The 24,789-nt window shown below is 37.9% G+C and overlaps 1 protein-coding gene across 3 annotated transcripts in view; it reads right to left on the bottom strand.

Annotated features, from left to right (window-relative positions):
* Positions 1-3,783: 3,783 nt before the first annotated feature.
* SPICE1 (spindle and centriole associated protein 1) overlaps positions 3,784-24,789 on the bottom strand; it is a 63,168-nt gene continuing 42,162 nt past the window's right edge. For 2 of the 3 annotated variants that reach the window (XM_030836803.2, XM_030836806.2), the window contains 8 exons: positions 23,647-23,778; positions 20,236-20,377; positions 19,083-19,307; positions 12,328-12,818; positions 10,063-10,246; positions 7,553-7,655; positions 6,686-6,773; positions 3,784-5,233 (listed from right to left, as the gene is read on the bottom strand). In XM_030836803.2, coding sequence (XP_030692663.1) covers positions 5,180-5,233; positions 6,686-6,773; positions 7,553-7,655; positions 10,063-10,246; positions 12,328-12,818; positions 19,083-19,307; positions 20,236-20,377; positions 23,647-23,778 — 1,419 coding nt within the window. In that variant the 3' untranslated portion in view covers positions 3,784-5,179. Of the gene's footprint in view, positions 5,234-6,685; positions 6,774-7,552; positions 7,656-7,725; positions 7,913-10,062; positions 10,247-12,327; positions 12,819-19,082; positions 19,308-20,235; positions 20,378-23,646; positions 23,779-24,789 lie in introns of those variants that run through there. The other variant, XM_060298065.1, reaches the window with a different exon arrangement.

A 24,789-nucleotide genomic window follows, 5' to 3' on the forward strand; every position in this document is an offset into this window, starting at 1 on the left:
TGCCCCGGGTCTCCGTTTACTGCGGTTACCACGGCAACGCCATCCCGCCTCCCGGGTGGGCGGAGACGGGCGGGCTGAGAGGCGCATGCGCCGCCCTAAGGCCGCTTTCTGGGAAATGCCAAGGCGGTTGCAGCGGTACCCTCGATCTCGCTTGCCTTCTGGCCCGTCTATTTCGTGGCCCATGACTCAGGATCAAGGCCAAACAGAAAGCCCGGCATTCTACCAGCTTATTATCCCCGTTTAATTTTTATATCTAGTTTATATTATTATTATCCTAAGGATGATACATTGATGACTTCGAAGCTATGCCCAATAATACAAAATGACTCAAAGGTGCCCTGATCACACGCCGTCATCAGCAAAAATACGTCGCGGGGCGATTTTTGTTTTATTTATTTATTTTACTTTGTTATCTCTGTTGACTTTAAGAGTAAGTATTTTATGTTGTGGGCTCCTTGGTCACAGGACTCCAGGTGCACAAAATATAGGCCTAGCTTGACAGATTTTTTCGGTTTGGCAGTTTGCTCTCCAAACGCTCTGTGGCACAGCCAGCAATCATTATTAATTATTTTTAAGTACCTAACTAATGTTACTGGTTACAAAACATTGTTTTTAAATGGCTACAGCCTCGCAATAATATGACAAAGAATTTTGTATCCAGAATATGTAAAGAACTCTTATAATTCAATAACAAAAAAACTAACCACCTAGGACTTTGAATACCTCACCACATCAGATGTATGAGCAGTCAATAAACACATGGAAAGATGCATAACAGTAGGCCCCAGGGAGATGCACACCACAATGCACGCGTTCCATATCTACTGGAATGGGTAAAAGTTTTAAAACTGCCAGCACCAAATGTGGAAGGATGTGGAGCAAATGGAACTCTCATATAATGCTGTTGAAAATGTAAAGTAGCACGACCACTTTGGAAAAACGTTTGGCAATTTCTTTAAAAGTTAAACATTTACCAAGCGATTCCATGTCCAAGGTATCTTCCCAAGAGAATAAAAAATTTCCATCCATACAAAGCCTTATGCGTGAATGTTCATAGCAGCCATATTCACAATAGCAAAAAACTGGAAACCACCCAAATGGTCACTGACAGGTGAATGGATAAATATCTGTACAACAGAATACTACTCAGAAGTAAAAAGGAAGAAACGGATACACACAACATGGATGAATCTCAGGATGAGTGAAAGTAGACAGGCACAAAATATTACAGTGTGTGTGATTTCATTTATATAAAATGCAAACAAATCTATGATGACCAAAAGCAGATCAGTGGTTCCCTAGAGCTGCAGTAAAGGGAGAGATGCACTGCAAAGAGACAGGAGGAATCTTCTGGAGATGATAGAAATGGTCTTAATTGTGGTGATAGTTCTGTCTGTATATACAACTGCCAAAGTCCATGAATTGTTCTCTTTAAATGGATGTATGGATGTATTTTGTTGTATACAAATTATTTCTCAATATAGTTGGTAAGAAAAAAATGGCTGTATTATATTTTGTGTTTATTGGTTTCTGTAATGTTACACAACGATTTTCCAAAAACTCTGTACCATGCATTTATTGGTAATATTGAAATGTTCTCTTTAGTCAAGTATTCTCAAGGATTAAAAAACAAGACCATTATCGCGGCTGTTAATTATTAAATAGTATATCCAGGGTGTCAAAAAGCCAGAAAACATAGGATAAACTTACTTTTAAACAGTATGTTAGTTATTTTCAAATAATATGCTCAACATGTTCTATTTCAACCTCCAAACATCTTTAAAGTTAAAGCACTGGATCAAGTTATTAATTTGAGAAAAACACAAATTCACTACAGAATGTCTTTAAAAATCCAGAAGTACAGAGGGAATAGTGTATTTATTTCTACACCAAAAAGCTGGCAGTCATTACTGAGTGCTTGTAAGTCAGGTGCTGTTCTTAGCATATTTACACCTATTTACCTCACTTAATTCTCACAACCCTGTAAGAAAGGTATTATCTCTGACTTTCAAATGGGAAAAATGAGATTCATCTGCCCAAGGGACACAGCCCAAGGAACACAGATGACATATGAATCCAAGCGTTCTGATGGCAACACTTGCACCCGTAGCCACTATGCTATATTAGTTATTTCTTTTAAGTTAGTAGAAGTCCAATAATTGTTTTTAAAAAGAGCTTCAGGTCCTGGCTTTACTTCTTACAAGCACTCTGACATTGGGTAGCTTATTCGACCTCTAGAGCTCAATTTCCTCATCTGTAAGGGGGGTGGGTGGCATTTAAACACGTCTAACTCATAGGTTGACTGTGAGATTTAAATGCAATAACGGGCTACTGCGGCTTAGCACGGCGCCTGCCACAGGAACGGCTCAATAAAGGAAAGCTATTATTACCATTATGGTGCTTCCATATTGTGCACACCATAAGAGGGCAGCGCAGCATAGGCTTTGGAGAAAGACTGCCTATGTTCCCATTCTAGTGCCACCACTCCCTGGTTACGTGACCTTGAGAGAGTGCTTACCTCCTCGGATCTAATTTCCTCATCTGCAAAATAAGGATAACAGTACTTACCTCATGAAGGTGTCATGAAGTCATGTGGCTAGAACAGTGCCCGGCACTTAGCACATACTAAACCATTATTAAATTCTGCTAATCCAAATGATTCTGCTATACAGTGTAGGAGTGATTATATCATAACTGTGGATTTAGCTATCAGTCTAGTTTCTCTCGCAAGCTGCAGTTTGGAGAACTGTCAAGTTTATTAAAGTTTATTAGCACCTGATCAGCAGCTTTCTGGGACATATTGGACAAGACATATGTTAGCAAAAAACTTGCATCTAAAACCAAGAAACACAAGTAATCTGAGTTTGGACCATTAAAAGTAAATACAAATGTAATACATCACAGTCAAATACAGCAGAGTTCACCTGTCTGCAGTGCTATAGATCCATGGTTCCCAAATTTGAGCATGCCCCGAATCACATGAAAGGCTTATTAAAAAAGACACCAGAGTTTCTGATCAATAGGTCTGGGGTAGGGCGCAAGAATTTTCACATCTAACAAGTACCCCAGGTGATAATGATGCTGCTGGCTGGTGTTCACGCTTTGAGACCCACCGATGCAGCTGGCTCTGAAAGCTGATAAAGAGAAGCTAATAAAGGTAGTTTAACTTAATTTAAAACAAATATGCACTAATTTATGACTGGGGATAATAAATGTTTTTATAATGATGTTTCCCAAGCTTGGCTGTTCACTGGAATCATCTCAGGAGGTTTTTAAAATACTAATGTTTGTGTCCCGTCCCCAGGGTTTCTAATTTAATTGGTCTGGAGTGAGAATTGGGCACTGGGAATTTTAGAAGGTCCCCAGATGACTCTAATAACAGCTGAAGTTGAGAAGCACTACTCCAGAAGGCCTAAGAAAGAAAGGCTCCTTTCGCTGTATCTATTATTCTTGGAGTTTTTTCAACCTACCTTTGTATTCTATCAGTAAAAACAAAAACAAACCTTAACAGGATGAATACTTCAATATCAGTCCCAAAGGTTGCCAGTGAGCTAGTGGTAAAAGTTTTTGCATTGGTTCTCAACTCTGGCTGCACATTAAATCACCATGAGCAGCTTTTTAAAATGCCATGCCAAGGCATCTTAGAGGTTGAAAGGAATATAGGGGAAAAAAATAAAGAGCCAACCAGTTGGAGAATATTAAAGAAAATACACGTCAAAAGAACGCATTCACAAAGCAAGCAGATAACTTGACATTTCAGTAAGAGAAGGAATAACACTAAAATGGGTTTATATGCCATACAGGGATAGTATTTATTGAACACCAAGGTTTAAAAAGTGCAATACAGACGGAAGAATCTGCAATAATACAAATGCATACAGATGACTTCACATAAATAAAATCAGTGATACCAAAAGATAATAATTATTTTGCCCCTACAACAATGAAGAGGTCCAAATGAAAGCTGCATAGCACACTTCCTACAACAGTGACTTACAACTGCCCGAGGAGGGAAGGTGTTATCTGAGAGAGTTCCCCAAGGAGTTACAGTGTGCTTTCCCCTCGCCGCTCCCACCTCACTTAGGCTGAGAATTCCTATCATAGAGCCAAGGAGCAGAGACCATTCAAAAACCAAGTTTAAAACAGAAACCAATACGTGAGATCAAACAGGTGCCTTGAAGAAAAATCCACCCTGAATGCATTGTAGATTCAAGGCTGGGAAAATTGATAGCAACGTTTTGTACTCAATTCTGTTTCAAACATTAAATAAACCAATAAATCAATGTTAGTGCATTCAGATATTTAAGCTCAATCATTATTTTTTTGATATACATTACCATTACTGATAACATTTTCACATGTAAAGACTATGTAAGAATTTTATAATATATATAACCACCCTTACCTGCTTAAGCAAATATAAACAAATACTCCCACACTGACTTTTTTTTTTTTTTTGCGGTACGCAGGCCCCCTCACTGCTGTGGCCCCTCCCGCCGCAGAGCACAAGCTCCGGATGCGCCGGCCCAGCGGCCATGGCTCACGGGCCCAGCCACCCCGCGCCACGCGGGATCCTCCCGGACCAGGCCACGAACCCGCGCCCCCTGCATCGTCAGGCGGACTCCCAACCACTGCGCCACCAGGGAAGCCCCCACACTTACTTTTGAAAACTATACATTCCCTTGATGGAAAAAGTGATGGACTACAGTGACTTCTCTCAAAAGGGGGTGTAAATTTTTCTGAAAGCCAGACTTTAGTCACACCGAGTCATTTTATTGTAAGTTATATGCAAAAGCAGTTTAGTTCTTCAGAAAAAAATAAAATAGATCAACATTTGAGATACACTGGACCAAAAAAAAAATCTGAATAAAGATGATAAAGATAAAAATATATTACTCCAAAAAATCCTTGAATTTATTAGAATATAAAACTTTAATTTCCCTCTAGTCAAAATTTTATTCACAAGAGGTTATAGGTTGTTTGTTTGTCGGAAATCTATTTGAAAAGGTTAAAAATTAAAATAATTGCTTTATTTCTTTGTTCCATTAGTACTAAGTCATGAGATCTTTGTAAGTTGTATCTGAAAGAAGAACATAAAAACTTAAAAGCAGTAGCAGGGAAAGGGGAGTGGAAGCTCAAGAATATATTACTGAGAACAAACTCTACAACTCGTCCTCACTTATGACACGTGGGTAGCAAGAGCAAACCAGCCTTCTTCATTTTGTTTCTCAATCTGTTGAACAAAGATGCAGAAAGGCTTTAGAAAGTAATCAGGAGCATGAAACCACTCAAGATTTACAATTATTTATACCAAGTACATAGAACCAAAGTTATCTTACACCACTGAATGGTACTAAAAATTATTGCTACTAGCAATTTTTTTTTGGTACACGGGCCTCTCACTGTCGTGGCCTCTCCCATTGCGGAGCACAGGCTCCGGACGCGCAGGCTCAGTGGCCATGGCTCACGGGCCCAGCCGCTCCGCGGCATGGGGGATCTTCCCGCACTGGGGCATGAACCTGTGTCCCCTGCATCGGCAGGCGGACTCTCAACCACTGCGCCACCAGGGAAGCCTGCTACTAGCAATTTTTATTCTCTATCAGAGACACTCCCAAATATTCCCTGGTCAACAGATCCCCTTATTGATTTGGCAGACCTAATTTTTTTAAAAAGAATCAATCCAGTATTTTATACAAATCAATGTACAACTTTTTAAAATAACAAAAAAAGTTATTTGACCTTGGTAAATTAAATCTGTTACTAAATTCCAGAAATTAAGGGCAAATTATATAAAATAGTTTACGTTAAAGTTTTTTAAGAATATAAGAAACAACAAAGGACAAATCTTCCAGTGCTGGGCAATCAGAATATTCTGAGCTTACCGATTAATTTGGACTATAAATACTCAATGTTTATTGAGGTATTCACTATTTTGTCTAATTACTGAAGCTAGTAATAAGAATAGCAAGGAAGATCCCCCCCACCCCATCAAACAGTTGTTAGCTCACATTTGCAAATGTAATGTTTATGATTTTAAAGATACCCTCACAATTTGCTATGACTAATCAGTCAAAGGAACTATATTTTGCTGTATTACCAGCACAGAAAAACGCCTTTTGCAAAAATTGTGGATATACTGTAAGATGCTTAGTTTCTCTACATTCCTATAGCAAATCAGAACACATAAAAAATACGTAGGACATTTATTTACCCTTTGTGCCATAACCTCTCTACGTGTGGCACATAACCTCTCTGTGGCACACTCAGATACAGCACACTGGGGCAGAGTGACTGGCCCCAGGGCTCTGGTTATCCCAAGCCCTATACAGCCACAGCAAAGACTGAGGAAACCAGTATCTCAGTAAGCCCACAGCCCATTCAAGGCACCCCTGCGTGTCTTGCCACACTATTTGGAACGCTCTGCCTGAAACAATAATGTCCGATCTTTGTTGAAATCTTATTGAATTTTACCTTATTCCTTAGTTACCCTAGAAAACAAAAGACGTGTATGCTTATTTGTTTTTCCTAATGAAGGTGAATTAGTATTTCTTTTCTTCTGAGAATTTTATATTATCTTTAAGATAACAGGAATAATAATTAAGCATGAAAACTACAAAATCAGCCACCTCCCACCTTTGCCCTCCCAACCTCTAGACACATTTCACAATTACATTTTATCACATACCTCTGCTCTTGGATTAACAGGTGTCAAGTGCCCACTTCCTGAGGTGGCATTTAATGGAGAACAAGAATTACTAGTAGCCCCTGGAGATCTATTTATGAGAAATAAAAGAGAGTGAGAGAGTAATCTATTATTATTCACCTTTAAAAATTATATAAGACACAATTCTCAATACTGAGAAGAGCTTGAAAGGAATGGCTGACTTAAGTCCAAATGAGGTAAATTATTTGCAACATATTTTCACCAACTTCTTTTTTTTTTAATTAATAGATTTTCTTTTTTAGAGTATGTTTAGGTTTACAGAAAGACTGAATGGAATGTACCATTCAGTACATTAGAGGACCACACAGATAAGTTTTTAACATTAAAAGAGGAAGAATGGATGTGCAGGGATGGGGAAGAAGGTCAAGGTCATGGAAGAGTAATGAGACGTGGAGCAGTGCAGTACTAGCATGTAGAGTGGACACAGACAGCCAGGTACATCCTTGGTGTCACCATTTACCAACTACGTGACCCATGGAGGCAAATTGCCCAATTAGCTCTATGAGCTTTGGTTTCACTTACTGTAAAGGAGGAAAATACTATTGGTCAATTTACCCTGTCATATATTACCTCCTAATTTTGTAACCCATAAAACGCTCTACATATGTGCTATTATCCTATTTTTGTCTTCAATAGCCAACCCAATGCTTTTCTACTTAATTAAGGATTGTTCCTCACTCTTCTTCTTTTTTCCCCCAAAATTCTCCTCCCCAATTACTTGATTTTCTCTACATGAGTGAATCTGTCTGAAACTAAGTCAGACATTATGCACTACCTTTTTTCACAAAGAGAATAAAACACAAACCACGTTCTTGATTTTAACCCTACCTTCTTGAATTTAGCCCACTGGTAGGAGAGACAATACTGCATTTTGAGCTTTCTGGGGCTTCCGCTACTGGAATAGATACCTCGATCGTCCTCTTTCCTCCTTCTATAATATAAAAATAAACATTAGTTTATTACCTTTCAATAAAATGAAAATTAAAATTTAACTTGATTTCTGTCTTACTGCAAATTATAAAGTTGAGGGTTCTTTCTATATTTTTATCATCATGGACCACAAATACACTTCAAGGATTTTTTAAAAAATGAACTGTGGGACAAGAAACTTTAGTTCTTAGTGTCAATTCAGGAGCATGCCAGTTCCTAGAGAGCCAGAATCTTCAGACAAGTGGTATCATGTCAGATCTGCAAGTGAAAAACAGAAATTAAGAGCTAGCCCTAAAGAACAGGAGATCTTGGTGAGAGCGACTTATCTAAAGCTTTCCGAAAAAAAAAAAAATGAAAAAGAAAGAACATTTCTGGAGTTATACAGTAAAACTTTAAATCTTCTAAATCTATTACATTATTACTGTTACTGAAGACATTAAATTTGGAGGGGAAAGTTGGCTGAAGAGCTCATATGGCCAAAGGCAAGTATAATTATGTACATTTTCAATATTTCAGAAGTAGATAATCAGTCAACAAATATTTACTAAGTATGTACTCATGAAAGGCTCAGGCAGTGCTCCTAAGAATCATGCTTAAAACCAGTAATTTCTGGACTTTAAGGGGTAATGAAGCTCTATTCAATTGTATAACATATTCCTTGGTTGCCCTAGAAAACAAAAGAGGTTCTGCATGACATATGATTTATTTTTATCTTTATCATTATAGCCCACAGAGGTTCCTGTGAAACCAATAATTTTACTTAAGAAAAGAATACCTTAGACAAATAAGCACTGGAATGGAAAGAACACGGTTGCAAATCTACCAGTTTGCTTTAGAATTTCAGACAAATCACTCAACCTCTTTGTGTCTTGGTTTACTTATTTATCAAATAGTTGTATCAGCTTTGTCTACTCTGAAGGTATGTTGAAAACTAAATGAGCCAACAGAAATGAAAGTATTAACCGCAAAGAACTACTGAAATAGATGTCTCATTTTATCACAAAATTATTCTTACGAGTGATCTGCGTTATTTTTTCTTCATTGCACTTAGCACTAACTGACATTGTCTCATGTATTTATTTGCTTATTTGTATTGCCTGCTCCCCCCAGCTTGAATCCCGGAGTAGTCAAGCTGGGCAGGGGCTTGTCCTGTTCGATGCAGTATCCCCAGTGCCCAGAGCATGGTGACACATCGTTGGTATTCACATATATTGAGTGATTTCACTTATTTATTCTAGTCACAAGTTGCCTCTAGACTTTCTGACTATGAAGAACGGTAGATAAAGCTGTAATGTGAAGGAGCCTAGAATAAACAAAGAGGAAGGACCTTAGGGAAATGCGTTATCTATCACTTTCCAGTAACTTCCAGATCACTCTGTTTTCCTGTTTTCTTTTTTTTTAAATATTCATTTATTTATTTAGTTGGCTGCACCAGGTCTTAGCTGCGGCACTCGCGATTTCTAGTTGTGGAACGCGTGAGGAATCTAGTTCCCTGACCAGAGATTGAACCCGGGCCCCCGGCATTGGGAACGTGGAGTCTTAACCACTGGACCACCAGGGAAGTGCCTCAAATCACTCTGTTTTCTGGGTCTGTAATTCAAAAAGGAAATAACTTCTGAGAGAAAGAGTCTTATTGGTAGATCCTTCATAGGTAACCTACTTCAACCAGCCACAGGACATAGGAATCTCTCTAAAACAATAATGCTTGAACACCTCAGGGGGCACACCACTTACTGATACAGAGCTTTGTCTATTCCTGACAATTAGAACCTTCTCTTACACCGGGCCCAAATTAGTCTCTCTAGAACCTTCATGCAGCTCTACCCCTTGAGGGACTTAATAATTCAATTTTTGGCTAAAGAGCAACTTGAGGTCTACTTCCTTTCATCAGTACCTTTTTGAATGTGATCACTATGACAACTAATTTTTCAGTTACTTTCTATTGTTTAGAATCGCCTGTAGCTTCCCACATTCCTAAATGTAACAAATTAAATAGGAAGTTTAACTTACAAGTGAAAATGTTTTAATGGTTTTAACAGAATAATAACTTGTAATTTGTTGCTGATGAAAGTCTAAATTATTTTGATGCTTATGTTTATAAACAGCTGCAGCATACGCCATGAACGAATCATATACAGAAACAGATCCCATTTACATGTAGGGCAACTTAGGAACTCAGACACCAAAGATTAACTGCAGGCACCATGGGATAGCTTTCTAGAAGCTAGAGAGGAGACCAGCCTTCTAGTCCCATTTCTGTCACTTAGGTCTGTTTCTTTCTACATAAAATTGAAGACACTGAAATATATGCGCTCTGAGATTTCTTTTAGCTAAATATATACTTGCAAAACCAAGAAAATGAAAAATTTCATGTGTTTAGGCTTTTAAATCATGAATTTGTGACTAACCAGTCCATGCTCCGAGAGGTGACCGAATAGGTGATACTGGTGGAGAGGAAGGATTCAAACTAACAAGTTTCTGCTGCTCTATTAATTGCAAGAGTTTTCCACGAGCCTCCATACTCTGTCGATTCAATTCTGCAATCCGTTCCTCCATGCTACTTGGTGTTAGAGGTTGTACTGCTGGAAAAGACTTAAAAAAAGGACACAGACTCCATATTAAAAATAATACAAACAATTATGACCTTCTGTAAAAACGAACTCTTCCACTAAGAGCCAGCAAATTAGTATTCATAGCCTTTGCTACATGTGAACTTGAATACTGGGCAAATAGTAATAGAATTTACAAATCTCTTAATTGAAAAATAAAGGCTAAAGTAAAGGGATACTAATCCTTCTAATATCAGTGCCACATAAGCCCTCTAGTCCCTCTGTCCATGGAGAGTGTCTGTGGGACAAAGCAAAGCCTTCCTGCATCTCTTAGCGTTTGTTGAGCTTCACAAAGATCACACGAGCAAAGATACTACTCCGAGTGACTGACTTCTAACATCCCTATTAAAGGCAGGTCTGGAGTTTGAATCACAATATACAAAAGAGGACCTGCGATAGTTGAAACAGATGCTTCTATAATTATCATCTTCATACACGCACTATGAGCTATTTGGCAAAGATTTCTAGGAATCTTATCACTCCTTCTGACCATGTGTCACCCTACCCAGGCCACTTTTGGCCTAATATACCTGATTCGAGAAGGCTGGTGACTGGAAAGGAATGTGAGAGGTAGAGTAAAAAGGAGCCACCCAAGGAATATAATGTAAGTTTGATTTGAAAATTCCTGGAAGGAATGTCACTCTTAAGTACTTCATTTAGTAAATATGTCCCTTTGGGGAAAAACAATTCCTACTAGAAGTCACTAATTTGTAGCTTATGCCCGCTAGTTAAAAAAGAGATAAGCAAAACAGCATGAATTAAAACTCATGTTGTAATTCTGATTATAATGAAAAGGGTGGTGAGGGCAATAGTACTGGATCGTCCTCTCCAGCCCAACTGTTGTACTAATCGGAAAAGGGGGCAAGCTCCATTTTTAATTCTGTGGGTTTTTTTAAACCATGTTTAAAAAACATGTTTCAAATAAACTTCAAAACTCTGCATACACAGAAACGTCTCTGTTGACTAAAACTGAGGCAGCTTGTACTTACATACAACTGTAACGATCACTCCTAATCTCCGTCTCGGCTTCTTCTGCCAGTCCCTTCTGACTGCTATTTCTGTCACTCGATACCTGTATTGCCCTTATTGCCCATGAGCCAGTGCTGACAGAGATGGCCCTTACCCCCACCCTCTCCTAACCTTCCTCATGGAAGCCCTCAATCCACAGTTGGTTAAGCCCCTATGGAAGCGATCACTCTGGAACCCCTAATCCATGAAGCTGGCCAGCTCCTTCCCACGGCCCCGCCTCCCATCAGAACTCTGAGAGGCGCCACATTGGCTCATGACAGGGTAAAAGGAAGACTCTCCCGTCACTGGGATCTGCATGAGGGCGTGTGTTATCAACACTCCACAACTGGAACTTAGAATCCCTTTGCTCCCCACAAACAAGGAAATGAAGGTTCACGTTGCCAGGTCAGCCCTCAGTTACGTAACTTACAAAATTCCAGCACTACAACATGCAGACTTTTGCTCCTCAAAGTGTAATCCTTGGACCAACATGACCTGGGAACTTATTAGAAACGCACAGGTTCTACCTCAGACCTACACAATCAGAGTCTGCATTTTAGCAAGATTCCCAGATGATTAGTATGTACATTAAAGCCTGACTTTAATATTCTTTAAAACATCATTTCTAAGGGAAAATGCATTCTGTGTCCTAAAAAATTAACTACTCACGAGCTGAGGGCCAGCTACACACAATTCTCTTTTATGAGCCCCTTTAAGAGTAAAAATGATTTCAATTAAAACAGTTATGTGGTAAACTTTCAAGACATATTTATTCTATATATTTAAAACTTCATTCCTAGCTTAATTTTAGCTTTCCTACCTGTTTTACTTTTGTCCTATTTTCCTCATTCATTTCCTCATTTTAAATTTTATGTTGTACTCTTTTAATGCATGTGTGACATAAACTGATAAATAACCTCTACTTATTTTGTGATGAGGACCCGACACAGCATAAGCCATCTAGTACCAGCTTCAAGCACCAGGGTCATTTCTGGATGCTCCAGCAATATACTTAAATACCAATATGTCTGTAGGCAATCCTTAACTGGCACTCACAGAGGTCATGTTGCTGGCATGACTCGTCTCCTGTTTGTTAAACTCCCGAAGTCCATCCCCTTGCTCTCCCCCCGGCCCAATAATATTATTCAGGTGTGCCTTGATAGCTGAATTCTGCAGTGTCAACTCAGCAATTCGTGCCATGATGTCCTTTCTTTGTATTAATGTCTCATTTGTTCTAAGCTGTTGCCCATCTCCCAGTACTGGGGGTTCTTCTGAGACTGCGGGGTTTCTTGATTGCTGAGTGCTTGAACGGGAATTGCAGAGGGGCTGTGAGGGGTTAACAAAAGGAGCCTGGGTTTTGTTCTGCAAATCTTCTCCCATGTGAGAGGCCCTCCACCTCTGAGTAAAGAGATGACTCTCTTCACTTGAATTCTGAATGTCTGTGGCAGTAGGTACGGTCTTCTTTTCCCAGTTTTGTTCCTTCTCAATTACTTCCACGGTTGGAGGAATTCGTGGGGCAGGACGAGTTTGAACAGTCCTCCTCAATACTGTAGATAAAATTAAAACATAAGAAACATGTACCACTTAACCACAGTTGGCACTATAATCATCTCATTAGCCCTCCTTAGTAGAGAAATATTTCGATAGAAGGATTTGGTTTCTGAATGCCTCATTTATTTTAGCAGAGAACTTACCAGCAATACCAGCGCTAACAATGAAGTACAGAGTCTTTTATATTCCTTAGAGCTTTATCGGCATCCTTGTGAAAAACCATCTACCAAGTTCACATTTTAACACATATATTAACTCATACCTGGGAATCTTGGGGGGAGTATAGATATATAATGTAAACTGGGGATGGGCAGGGGAAGCATCTCTGAAGAAGTAAAGTTTTTAAATGATTACATATGTGACAGAAAGTAGAGCAAAGAACATTACAGTCAGAGAGGACAACATATGTGAAGACCCCAAAATAGGAAACAGCAAAGAAAGGAGGCCAGTCTGGCTGTAGCATAGCAACAAGGCAGAACTGGGAGTATATGAAACCAGACAGGCATACAGGGCCATTTCTTGCAGAGCTTTTAAAAGCCATGTTAGAAATTTTATAATTTAATCCAAGAGCAATGAAACCTGGAGGTTTGGGAATGACTCAATTTACATAATTTACATTTCTTAAATTCTGTCGATAATTGGAAGGTCCAGGAATAGAAGTAGGGAGACCAATAAGCAACTGTAGTAGTCAAGAAGAAAGATGATGGTAGCTTTGACTAAGATATGTTTGCTATAAAGATGGAGAGAAGTAGATACATTTGAGAAATATTTTGGCAATAGAACTGAGAGTGATGAACTGAAAGTAGGGAGTGAGGGAAACACACAGAGCAAGATGGCATGCACAAGTGAACGGATGGTGATGCCATTTACTGACATGGAGAAGACAAGGAGAACAGATTTGGTGGAAGGAGGATTATTAAGAATTGTTTTGAACATGCTAAGTTTAAGGTGCCTATATATCCATCCAAGCAGATGAAACATGGGTCAGAAACTTAAGAGACTATCTAGGCTAAGATCCAAAACTGGAGGTCACTGGGCATATACTGGGTTTGCCAAAAAGTTCATTCGGGTTTTTCCGTAACATCTTATGGAAGCCACAAGAACGAGTGAGATTATTTAGAGAGAAAGAATAGAGTGAGAGAAGAAACCAGTTAACAAGACACAAAGAACTCAACATTTAGAGTCAGATAAAGGAGGAGAAGCTAGCAAAGCAGACTGAAATGGAGCAGCCAGAAAGACAAAGAAATATTACAAGAATGTGGTTTCAAGGAAACAAAGAGGCAGTGGTTAACTGTGTGTAATATTACTGTAAGACCTAGAAACATAAGGACAGAAAGCGTACAGCGGAGTTAACAACACATTGGCCACTGGAGCCCTTAGCAAGAGTGATTTAGGTAGAATGACAAATATGGGAGTGAATCGGGGGAATAGATGCTTCTATTTCAAGACTACAGACTGAGCATACATTTATCTCACCTTCTTTAACTGACAGTAAGGAAATATAAACACAAATAAACTCACACCAGTAAAGATAATGGTCTGGGGAGAAGCAGTAGCAAACTAGATATTTCAACACATTTCTGGAAGACTGAGAGTGGATGGGAAGTGTGTGAAAGAATGAAATTGTGCAGAAGCCACAGTCCAGAATATGTCTATTAATTAAAAGGAAGCTACAGGTAAAGCCAGTTTCTTTTGGGGAGTACTGAAAAGGCTGCAGGCTCAAAGCTGACAGGTACAGAGAAAGAGAAAAGTAGGGCTAAACTGGGGAATTACTTGAAAGCTTGTCTTTTATACAGTGATGTCAGTCAACCTGTTGCTCACAACTTCTGACACCCATCCTTGAAAACAACAACAACAAAAAAAACAGGGTTGGGAAGAGCAAATGTGGTAGACGCAATTGGATAGCTGGATCCTGCTTCCATATGCTACAGGAAGCCTGCAGTTAACATCTCATGCCCATATGCGCAAAGCAACTACTTAAGGCAAAACATATTGGGAAAACAGACCTAGCCTTACCTACATCATAGAGGAGAAAACTTATGCCAGCTACCTATACTATTCAACCTAGTCATTTATTCTTAAATACGAATGGACAATAAAGGATGACCAGACATTGAGGAAAGCCAGCAGCACAAAAAAGAAAAGCCAGGATAGATAAATAGAACAGACTAAGAAGAGAAGAAAGAAAATTCAGGTACAGAGGAAAATGTAACAAAATTTTAACTGGTTTCCTCGGAAGAGAGTTTCTGGAAGATATTGCATTCATAATGAGCAGCAATGGAAAAAAGGACAATCAGAAAATAAGAAAGGGTCCTTGATTGGAAATTAAAAATATGGTTGGTGAAATACAAAAATGTAAAAGTCAGGCTTGAGTATAAAGTGAAAAATACTTCCAAAATATAAGAAGGAAGATATAAGGCCAAATACATGAGAAAATAATCCAGAAGGTCAACATATAATTTCCCCAAACTGCAAAAAGTCATGTCTTCTGACGGAAAGGTCCCACGGGTGCCTCACAGTAATGAGGAAAAAACCCACATTTAGATACACCCTGTGCAATTTCAGAATAAAAATAAAGGGATCCTAAAAGCTTCCACAGAGAAAGAGTAGGTCAAAAATACACAGAAATAAAATTTCGATATGAAATCAGACATCTTGACTGCAACACTGGATAATAAAAATCAATGGAACAGTGCCTTTAATTTCTCAGGAAAAGGGACTAAGGACCTAGAATTCTATTTCTAGCCAAATCATCAATCAAGTATAAGAGAAAAATGACAATATTTTCAGATTTTCAAAAACTCAAAGTTTACCTTCTATATACCCCTTCTGATGTCTTCTTTCAGAAAATTGAGGGAGAAAACCAAAAAAGAGGAAGAAATGGAATCTAGGACGCAGCAGATCCAAACCAACAGTGTGATAACAGGGACTTCCCTGGTGGTCCAGTGGTTAAGAATCTGCCTTCCAATGCAGGGGACGCAGGTTCAATCCCTGGTGGGGGACCTAAGATCCCACATGCTGCGGGGCAACTAAGCCCACATGCCGCAACTACTGAGCACACGAGCCACAACTAGAGAACCCATGCGCCACAACTACAGAGCCCACGCGCTCTGGAGCCTGCACACCACAACTCGAGAAAAGTCCACAAGCCACAACGAAAGATCCCACGTGCCTCAACGAAGATCCTGTGTGCCACAACTAAGACCTGACACAGCCAAAAATAAAATAAATAAATATTTTTTTTTAAAGTGTGATAACAGCAAGTCCCAGGATAAGAGCTGTGCAACAGGCCCAGGAAGCAATCCGTTGAGACTGGAACAGAGGTTGGTGGGCTCTGGGAAGGTATCTCTGGTGTCAAAGTGGAATGACTAAAGGACGTGCAAATGAAATGGGTGAAGGCACATTATACTTTTGTCAACAAGACGATAAAAGCAATTTGAATCTTCAGGCAAAACAAAAACAGAACAAGAAAATCACAGTATAAACACAGAGCCAAATAAAACATTCTGAGCAAATGATGAAGTGAAATAAGAATTCACCTTGACCTTCATACTATGAACTTTTTCCTTTTGTGTGGCACAAGGACTGATAGAAACAATGGACCCAAAAAGAAAATGTAATTGTTATTTGTTTTCAATGTCAGTATCCATCTATAGATGAGACAGAGAAGATATAATGGTAATGGAACATTGTAAATGTTAACAAACTTGATACTACCAAAGGAAAGGTAAAGGTGACTGAAGATGGGAGGTGGAAACAAAGGAGAGGAAGAAGGAAGGGAGGGGAGTTAGTGTTCTCCTCTCATAGCAGAGAGCTAATAGATACTGCCTGAAGTTAATGAAAAAGAAATAGAAAGTATTTAAAGTCATGAAGTTCTGCAACAGAAGAAATAAAAATAAAAACATAATTATCCAAATTAGAGAAGAGAGGCAGGTGTTAAGATGAATTAAACCCTCTTCTTTAATAAGGGAGAGTCTATAATGATTGTGTAAAGTTGATACTTCAAGAAAAGAGATGTGAAAATATTTTATGTTAATTATTAAGACCACCATCAGATAAACAGAAATCAAACTGGGATAAAAATAACTGCCTCTTGCGGTAGGCCTAGAGGTGGAGGAGGAGGAGACCCTTGTATGTGCTTTTTTTAACCACCTGCAAATATGAATTAAATTAATACTTTAAAAAGTGAATGGAAGATAAGAAAGTGAAAACAGCATATGTATACCACTCTTTCAAGAAGCATGGTTATAAAAGAAAGTAGAAATTGATTAGTAGCTAAAGGAAAGTATTTATGATGGGAAATTCTAGAACAACACTGTCCAATATGGCAGCCTCTGGTTATACGTGACTATTCATATTCAAACTTTAATTAAAATTAAATAAAATTTAAAATTCAGTTCCATCAGTCACAGTAACCACATTTCAGGTTCTCAGCAGTCCCATAAGGCTAATAGTGGCTACCATATTAAATGGGGGAGATATAGAATATTTTTTATCATCACAGAAAGTTCTATTGAACAGTTGTTCTAGAGCATAACTGAACACTGATGATGCACCCTATGTACCTCTCATCTCTGCATGTTCAGTTTAACTGAACAACCCTTTACATGTGAGCATTCCAAAGAAAATGCTGAAAAGTATGTTAATAAAACTTCACCAATTTAGAATACATATTCCAAGGTAGTTCTATCTGCACACTGTAAAAGAAATGTGCAGTGTTATTTTCAATGCAGAACCTGCTGAAGATGCTAATAAAATGTTGTCTAGAGCAATCCCTGAATAATTTGCTTTCATGAACAGTTAATATATTTGCAGAGTAAAAATATTTATTATAATTATTTCTTTAAAAGGATTTCAAGCTACCTTATCACCAATGAAAAATAATTTACAATATCTCATAAGAGATCATTAGGCAAGCCCATTAATAACATGCAAACGTTTGAAAAATTACTTTAAGGAATGAAAAGCTAACTTGCACAGAAATCAGAATTGAAATTATATTTTGTAAATCTAGCCAATGTTAATAATACTTACTAGACCTCTAAAGAGGAAATATCAAATCACAGAACTGTAGAGCTGGAAGGACATTAAAGATAAAGGAAAAGACTCTCATTTGAGAGACAGGAAAACTAAAGTTCAGGAGAGGTATCTTAGCCCTATGATGCACAGCTAGTCACTGGACCGGCAGGCCAAGATTCCAGCACTTTTGATCCTCAGCCTAGCGCTGTCCCCCTGTACCTCACAGATCTGACAAACTCTACATTTGCATTGTAAATGCTAAAACAAATTTTATAACTGCAATGATTTGTCATTTTCCTTAACCTTTTATGGTCTTTTCATGTCCTCTAAGGGAAACGAAGTACAGAAAATCTGACAAATTCTGTATGTCCTAATGACAATAAAAATTATTCTTCTGTTCCTCTACATAAAAATATAAACACTCTTTTTAAAGAAAGAAAAATTTAGGCAAATCAGGGCTGAATAACATTTTTCTAAAAACTTTGGAGGAACATCTAAGGTAGTTTTTTGATTGAAGAACTCTTCTGAAAATGAAAGCTATAGCTCCAGAAAAATGTACATGTGGACAAATAAACATAATTTTCCAAACAGTGAAGGAGTCCATGGAACGTCTGAAGACCATCCATGAGCTCCAAGTTTTAAGAATCTATGAGCGAAGGATTAATAATAAATTTTTAAAATATTATTCAAAGTTCTCTTTATATGTGCTGGAAAAGTAATTCTAAAGATACTTTTAATTATACACAGGCTTTCATTATAAAATTCTCCAAGCTGACTAAGCTAAAATCTTTTGCTAAAAAAGAGGTTAATAATCAGATCTGACTTACAAAATCCTCTAAGTCACAGTTCCTGTCTTTCCTTGGTTAAACTTTCCTTACTCTCCCGAGTACAATCTCCCCTTGTTTCTTACCCCTTCCTGTGGCCCTGGACCATAGACACAAATGGGATTCCCCTTACTCTGCATTTTATTGCTGAGGACTTTGGTCCTTTGATCTGAGTTCAATTAATATTTACAATGTCTGATGGAACAGATACATAATGAAATTCACTGTCACATTTCACCATAGGTATAATACACATGATATAAACCACCCTGAAAGACCCTCCTTCAGCTTAAAGATTAGGTATGGTAATCAGTATCTTTTAAAATTCTGTTTATCAGGGAAAAATAAACACAATATTTTACATATATGAAGCATAAAAAAACAGCTGCCTTATAGCTTTAAAAGAAGCCTGCTTACCATCCTGCAAAGGACAGGATTCTGAGTTGCTCTTCTGCCTGGGTGGTGTTAACAATACCGCTGGCTCAAATATATGCCTTGGAAAATTGCTGGCCAGATTCCCGCTTTCTGGAGGGTTTGGCACCTGAGACAGTTTAACAGGCAAATCTTCCTGTGGCAATTCAACCATATCTTCCCCTCTGAACATCAATGGCATGGAGACATTAGCATTTACAGCTGGACCCTCTGAAGAAGATGAGAGGCTATGAGTACTCAAAGGAATTATGAGCGCATTTCAGGTGTTTATACTTAGATGCATTTCCACAGAGAGCAAAATCATGGGGCCTCCGGAGCCTTCACTCTCTAGTCCATATGCTCATTTAGCAGTGACTCACAGGCAAAGCTCCTGGGGGGCCAGCACTGGGAAGAAGTGGCTGTTTTGGAGAAAAGCACTGCCCTTGAAGACCCACCCTCACCATTGAGTTTATCTCATGCAAGTTAAATTTTAGAGTCAGCCACTTCTTAGAATCCCTTCTAAGAAAATGCACCTAAATACATAAAACTCTTTCCACACAGAGACACTCATCAAAATATTACTTAGAAGTAAAAAATCCTAAATGTCCTATTCAGCCTATGGCATATAATGATGGCACATGAGGTGAAAAAAAGGTTTTCAAAGCATCACCACAAATGAACTAAAGTCATGAATTTCTGAAAGTCAGTATTTTTTTTTCTTTCCACGACCATCCCGTCCCCTTCTGAACCTGGGGCACCATAATGAAAGGTGCTGGTATTAAATTCCCACATGTCTAGGAAGCTAGTTCTTCTACTTTCTATTGGTGTGACTTTGCTAAGTTACCAACACTTTCTCTAAGCCTTAGTTTTCCCATCTAAAAAATGGGGGTAACAATGACACCTATCTCATAAGACTGAGTGAAGAACTCTTGAAAATTAAATGAAAGCTATATTATGAGGATTAAATGAGATAATACATGTAAAACACTGTAAAAGTACTTGGCATAGAGCAAGTATCCAATAAATATTAGCTGGAAGTAGCAGTGGCAAATGTAATAGTGTTAATGCTGTTTACGCATAAACAGCCAATAATTACATACAAGTTTACAGTTTTTTCTCTATAAGTATTTTAATCCCAATCTGGGATTATTCCACTCACCTGGACTGTCCATATTTCTACTTGTGGCTCCCCTTTCTAATGTCTGACCTTCTTTGTTATTTATCACAGGACAGTTCTTAATGGCATGTGTGAGTGATATAAGCTGCTCATCTGTTGTGATCATGTACTGCTGAAGTCTTGCCTAGAGAAAAACGAACAAAATAATATCATTGGCATATCAGACAACAAATCATCACCTAGGTATGTATAACTATATCATTTCAGACTTTCAAATACTAAAACAATGCATTCATTAAAACATATAATTATAAATATTTTTAAAATTCCATGATAGAAGAATGGTCTAATAAATCACGGAATATTATTAATTAATAAATACACTGCTACAACAATAAGAATTAACCTTTTCATAGGGCTTTCAATTTACAAAATCTCTTTATATAGATGACACACTACTGACTCTCGAGCTACCCTGAGAGATACATCAAGTGGAGGAAACTCAACAGAATATTATATAGACATTTAAACTGATAAACATGAGCATTATAAAAATTTATGGTAATGTATATAAAATAGTGTTAAAAGACTATATATATATACATATATATATGTATATATATATATATACCACATATGTATGTATATTACAGTTGACACTTGAACACAGGAATTAGGGGCATCAACCCTCTGCACAGTGAAAATTCACGTATAACTTTACAGTTGGCCCTCCATATTTGAGGTCCTGCATCTGTGGATTCAACCAACCACAGATTGCATAGTACTGTAGTACATATTTATTGAAAAAAATTCATGTATAAGTGAACCAGCACAGTTCAAACTAGTGTTGTTCAAGGGCCAATGGTATATACACAAACAGACATAGATATCTCCAAGATGAACAGACATTAGATAAAAATCAGATGTGGTCAGAAGTCAGAAATATTATTAGTAGGACTGCTGAATGAAGTATACTAAACATTTTTATATCCGCCCAAATTTTTCCCAAATTCCACACTCATATATCTAGTGGCCTACTCAACATCTCCACCAGGAACTCACATAGGCTTTTCAAACTTAAAATACACAAAACCAAACTCTTCCTGAACATCCTCACCTCATCAATAACAACTCCATCCTTCTAACTGCTCAGGCCAAAACTCCTGACTCTTCTCTCACATCTTCCCCTTCACCCCATATCCTATCCATTGGCACATTCTACCGGTTGACTTCAAAATATATTAAGGGGCTTCCCTAGTGGCGCAGTGGTTAAGAATCCACCTGCCAATGCAGGGGACATTGCCTACAAGCTTAAAGTGTTTACAGATTCAACATCAGGTTAAGATACATTCCTTCTGATGATGTCATATCTTCGTGAGGCTGAGTTTTCATTAGTTGCTGTGCTAAAAAGCAACACAGCATAAAAATGATTGTGAATAGGAAATAAGACTGATGGTGTCCAATATGATTCTAAGCTATGAGAAGCTGTACAATGCTTCATGTACAACATGTATACATATTCCATTAGTAAATAACTGTGGTTATTTAATCATGATAAAAATAAGACTTTTTCTATCAATTTACATGTATTATTTTTTTCACACAGCATCCAAGCTGTTAAGACATAAATGCTTATTAAGTTGTTTGAACCTAACTACTTAATAAATGGAACTGTTGGGTATTTCTTTGGTCTAGGAGTGTCCTGAGGCACTAAGGGCTTGAATGGAGCTAGGGCAGTGATCTCTGATCTAATCTCAACACAACAGCCTAGAGTGATTCTCTTAAAACTTAAGTCAGATCACATCTCTTCTCTATCCAAAACCCTTCAGTGGTTTCCCATCTCATTCAGAACAAAAGCCCAAGTCCTCACTCAGCCTGCAGGGCCCCATGTGATCTGGCTTCCCTGCTCTTGTCTCCTCCTGCGCTCCCTCTGCCACATCCCACTCCTGCCACCCTGGTCTCCTTGACGGCTTTGAGCTCAATAGCCACGCTCCTACCTCAGGACCTTTATCCTTCCTGTTCCTCTGCCTCGAGTGCTCTTCCTTCAGCTATCAGCATCCTCGCTTTCTCACCTCCTTCAGGCCTTTACTCAATGTCACCTCCTCAGACAGACATGGGCCATCCTATTTATACCTTCCCACCTTGGGCACTTCCTATGCCTCTTACCTGCTTTATTTTTCTTTATAGTACATAATAACCATCTAACTTACAATATACTTCACTATTTGGGGGTGTGTTTATTTAGAATATAAGCTCCTTGAGGGCCAAGATTTTTTTTTCGTTCATTACTGTATTTCCTGCACCTAGAACAGTTCCAGGCCCACAGTAAGTGCTCAATAAAGATTTGTTGAACGTATTAGTATACTTGAAAAGTGTACTATCTTCCTAAGAGAATTGAAAATATATGTTCACACAAATACTTGTACATGAATGTCCATAGCAGCATTATTAATTCATTACACACAAAAAGTGGAAACAACTCAAACGTCCTTCAACTGATGAATGGATAAGCAAAATGTGGTAGAGCATATATTTAGAATATTATTGGGCAAAAAAGAGGAATGTAGTACTGATACATGTGACAACATGGATGAACCCTGAAAACACTATGTTGTGTGAAAGAAGCCAGACACCAAACACCACATATTGCATGATTCCACTTATATAAAATATCCAGATTAGGCAAATCTATAAAAACATAAAGTATATTTGTGGTTACCAGGGGTTGAAGGGAGGAGAGAATGGAGAGTGAATGCTAATTAGTATGGGGTTTCTCTTTGGGTTAATGAAAATACTCTGGACTTATCTAATGGTGCTGGTACACAACTCCATGAATATACTAAGAAACCACTGAATTGCACACTTTAAAAGGGTGAGTTAAATGGTATGTGAACTATACATCAATAAAAAAAATTGCATGTCTTATATCTAATGTCCATTGACACAAACATAACTTGTCTACTAACTACTGATTTTCTAGTCTCTTTTGGCTGTTAAGTAAAAGTAATAATAACCACTATTTGAGAACAAAAAGATGAATAAAGATACTGAAGATACTATAGACAACTTTAAACAGCATATGTTATAGGAGGGTTCCTCAAAGGGTATCCTCTGCTATTTTGAAATGAAAAGTAGCTATCATAACACTCATTTCATATTTTGGATAAACTATTATAATATTGGTAGTTATCATTTAAATGTAGATTCTGTCTTCCCCAATAAATAGTTTCTTAAAGACAGTAGCCTTATTCTACACTATTTGTAGTCCAAGTTTCTACTATACTACCTCCAATATAATAAATGTGCCATAAAAGTTACTCTTGATGATAATAAAGAAGCAGTAAGTAATCATGCCAGCACAAGTAAATCAAAGGCAAAGAAGAGAATCTCATACATCCATAAAAATGCTTTATACTACTAAACACAGAAAAGTTTGGGATCTCATCTAAGTACCTGGGCAGCAGTATTTTCTTCTCTAAGGAGAAGAACTTCCGCTGTCAGAGCATCAATCAACTCTCGATGATCGCCTAATGCTTGTTCCAGTTGCTGCCTTGTCTCTACTTCTTTACGCAGTTGGAGCTCACTCTACAAAAAAAAAATGTCAAATAAACTCCTATCCATAGCATCACATGTTGAAAACTAAAAGTTTCTACTCAAAGCTGTCAAAGAAGAGAATACTTACAAAGTATATGTTATGTGACAGTAATGACAATTAAATATTTTTATTAAAAGGTTTATAGTTGATTATAATGTGCTGCTTTATCCTCTTCCCTTCTTTAAATATAACACAATGAACAGAATGGTATGTAGAATTAAACAACTACAATTTTTATAGAAGAGAGTGGAAGGAAGTACATATACATGTTGCTTGAATGTATGTAGGCCATCTCTAGAAGGGCACACTGGTATCTGCTAATGATAGTTGGCTACAAGGAAGGAAACAGGTTAAATGGAAGTTAGGGGTGGGAATTAGGTTTTTCATCGTATATTCTTCTGTATCTTTGAATTTCATACCATGTAAATGTATCACCAATTCAAAAATTAAGTTTGTTAAAATATAATTAAAAATAAAAAACAGGTTTAAATGATTTAGCTTTGTAAAGCAAGTGATTAACTAAAAAGTACATGCTTCTAAGCCTGTAATACATTCAGAGAGCCAAAAGTACATTCCTAGAGATTCCTAACTTTTGGGTAGAAGAATGGTAAGACTATCACAAGTCTGACAGTATAATAAATCTTTAAAAAGCAAATTTAGATAGATCTCTACAAGATGGTGGAGTAGAAGGACCTGAGCTCACCTCCTCTCATGAAAACACCAAAATCACAGCTAACTACTAAACAACCATTGACAAAAAAGGACTGGAACCTACCAAAGAAGATCTTCTACTTCCAAAGATAAATAAGAATCCACGAGACAGTAGGAGGGGCACATTCACGACACAGTCAGATCCCATACCTGCCGGGTGGGCAACCCACAAACTGGAAAATAATTATATTGCAGAAGTTCTCCCACAGGAGTGAGAATTCTGGGCCAAGGTCAGGCTCCCTGGTCTGGGTGTCTAGCACTGGAAGGAGGAACCCCCAGAGCATTTGGCT

Source organism: Globicephala melas, chromosome 4, assembly GCF_963455315.2.
Source record: "Globicephala melas chromosome 4, mGloMel1.2, whole genome shotgun sequence".
In the NCBI taxonomy this organism is placed as follows: Eukaryota; Metazoa; Chordata; class Mammalia; order Artiodactyla; family Delphinidae; genus Globicephala; species Globicephala melas.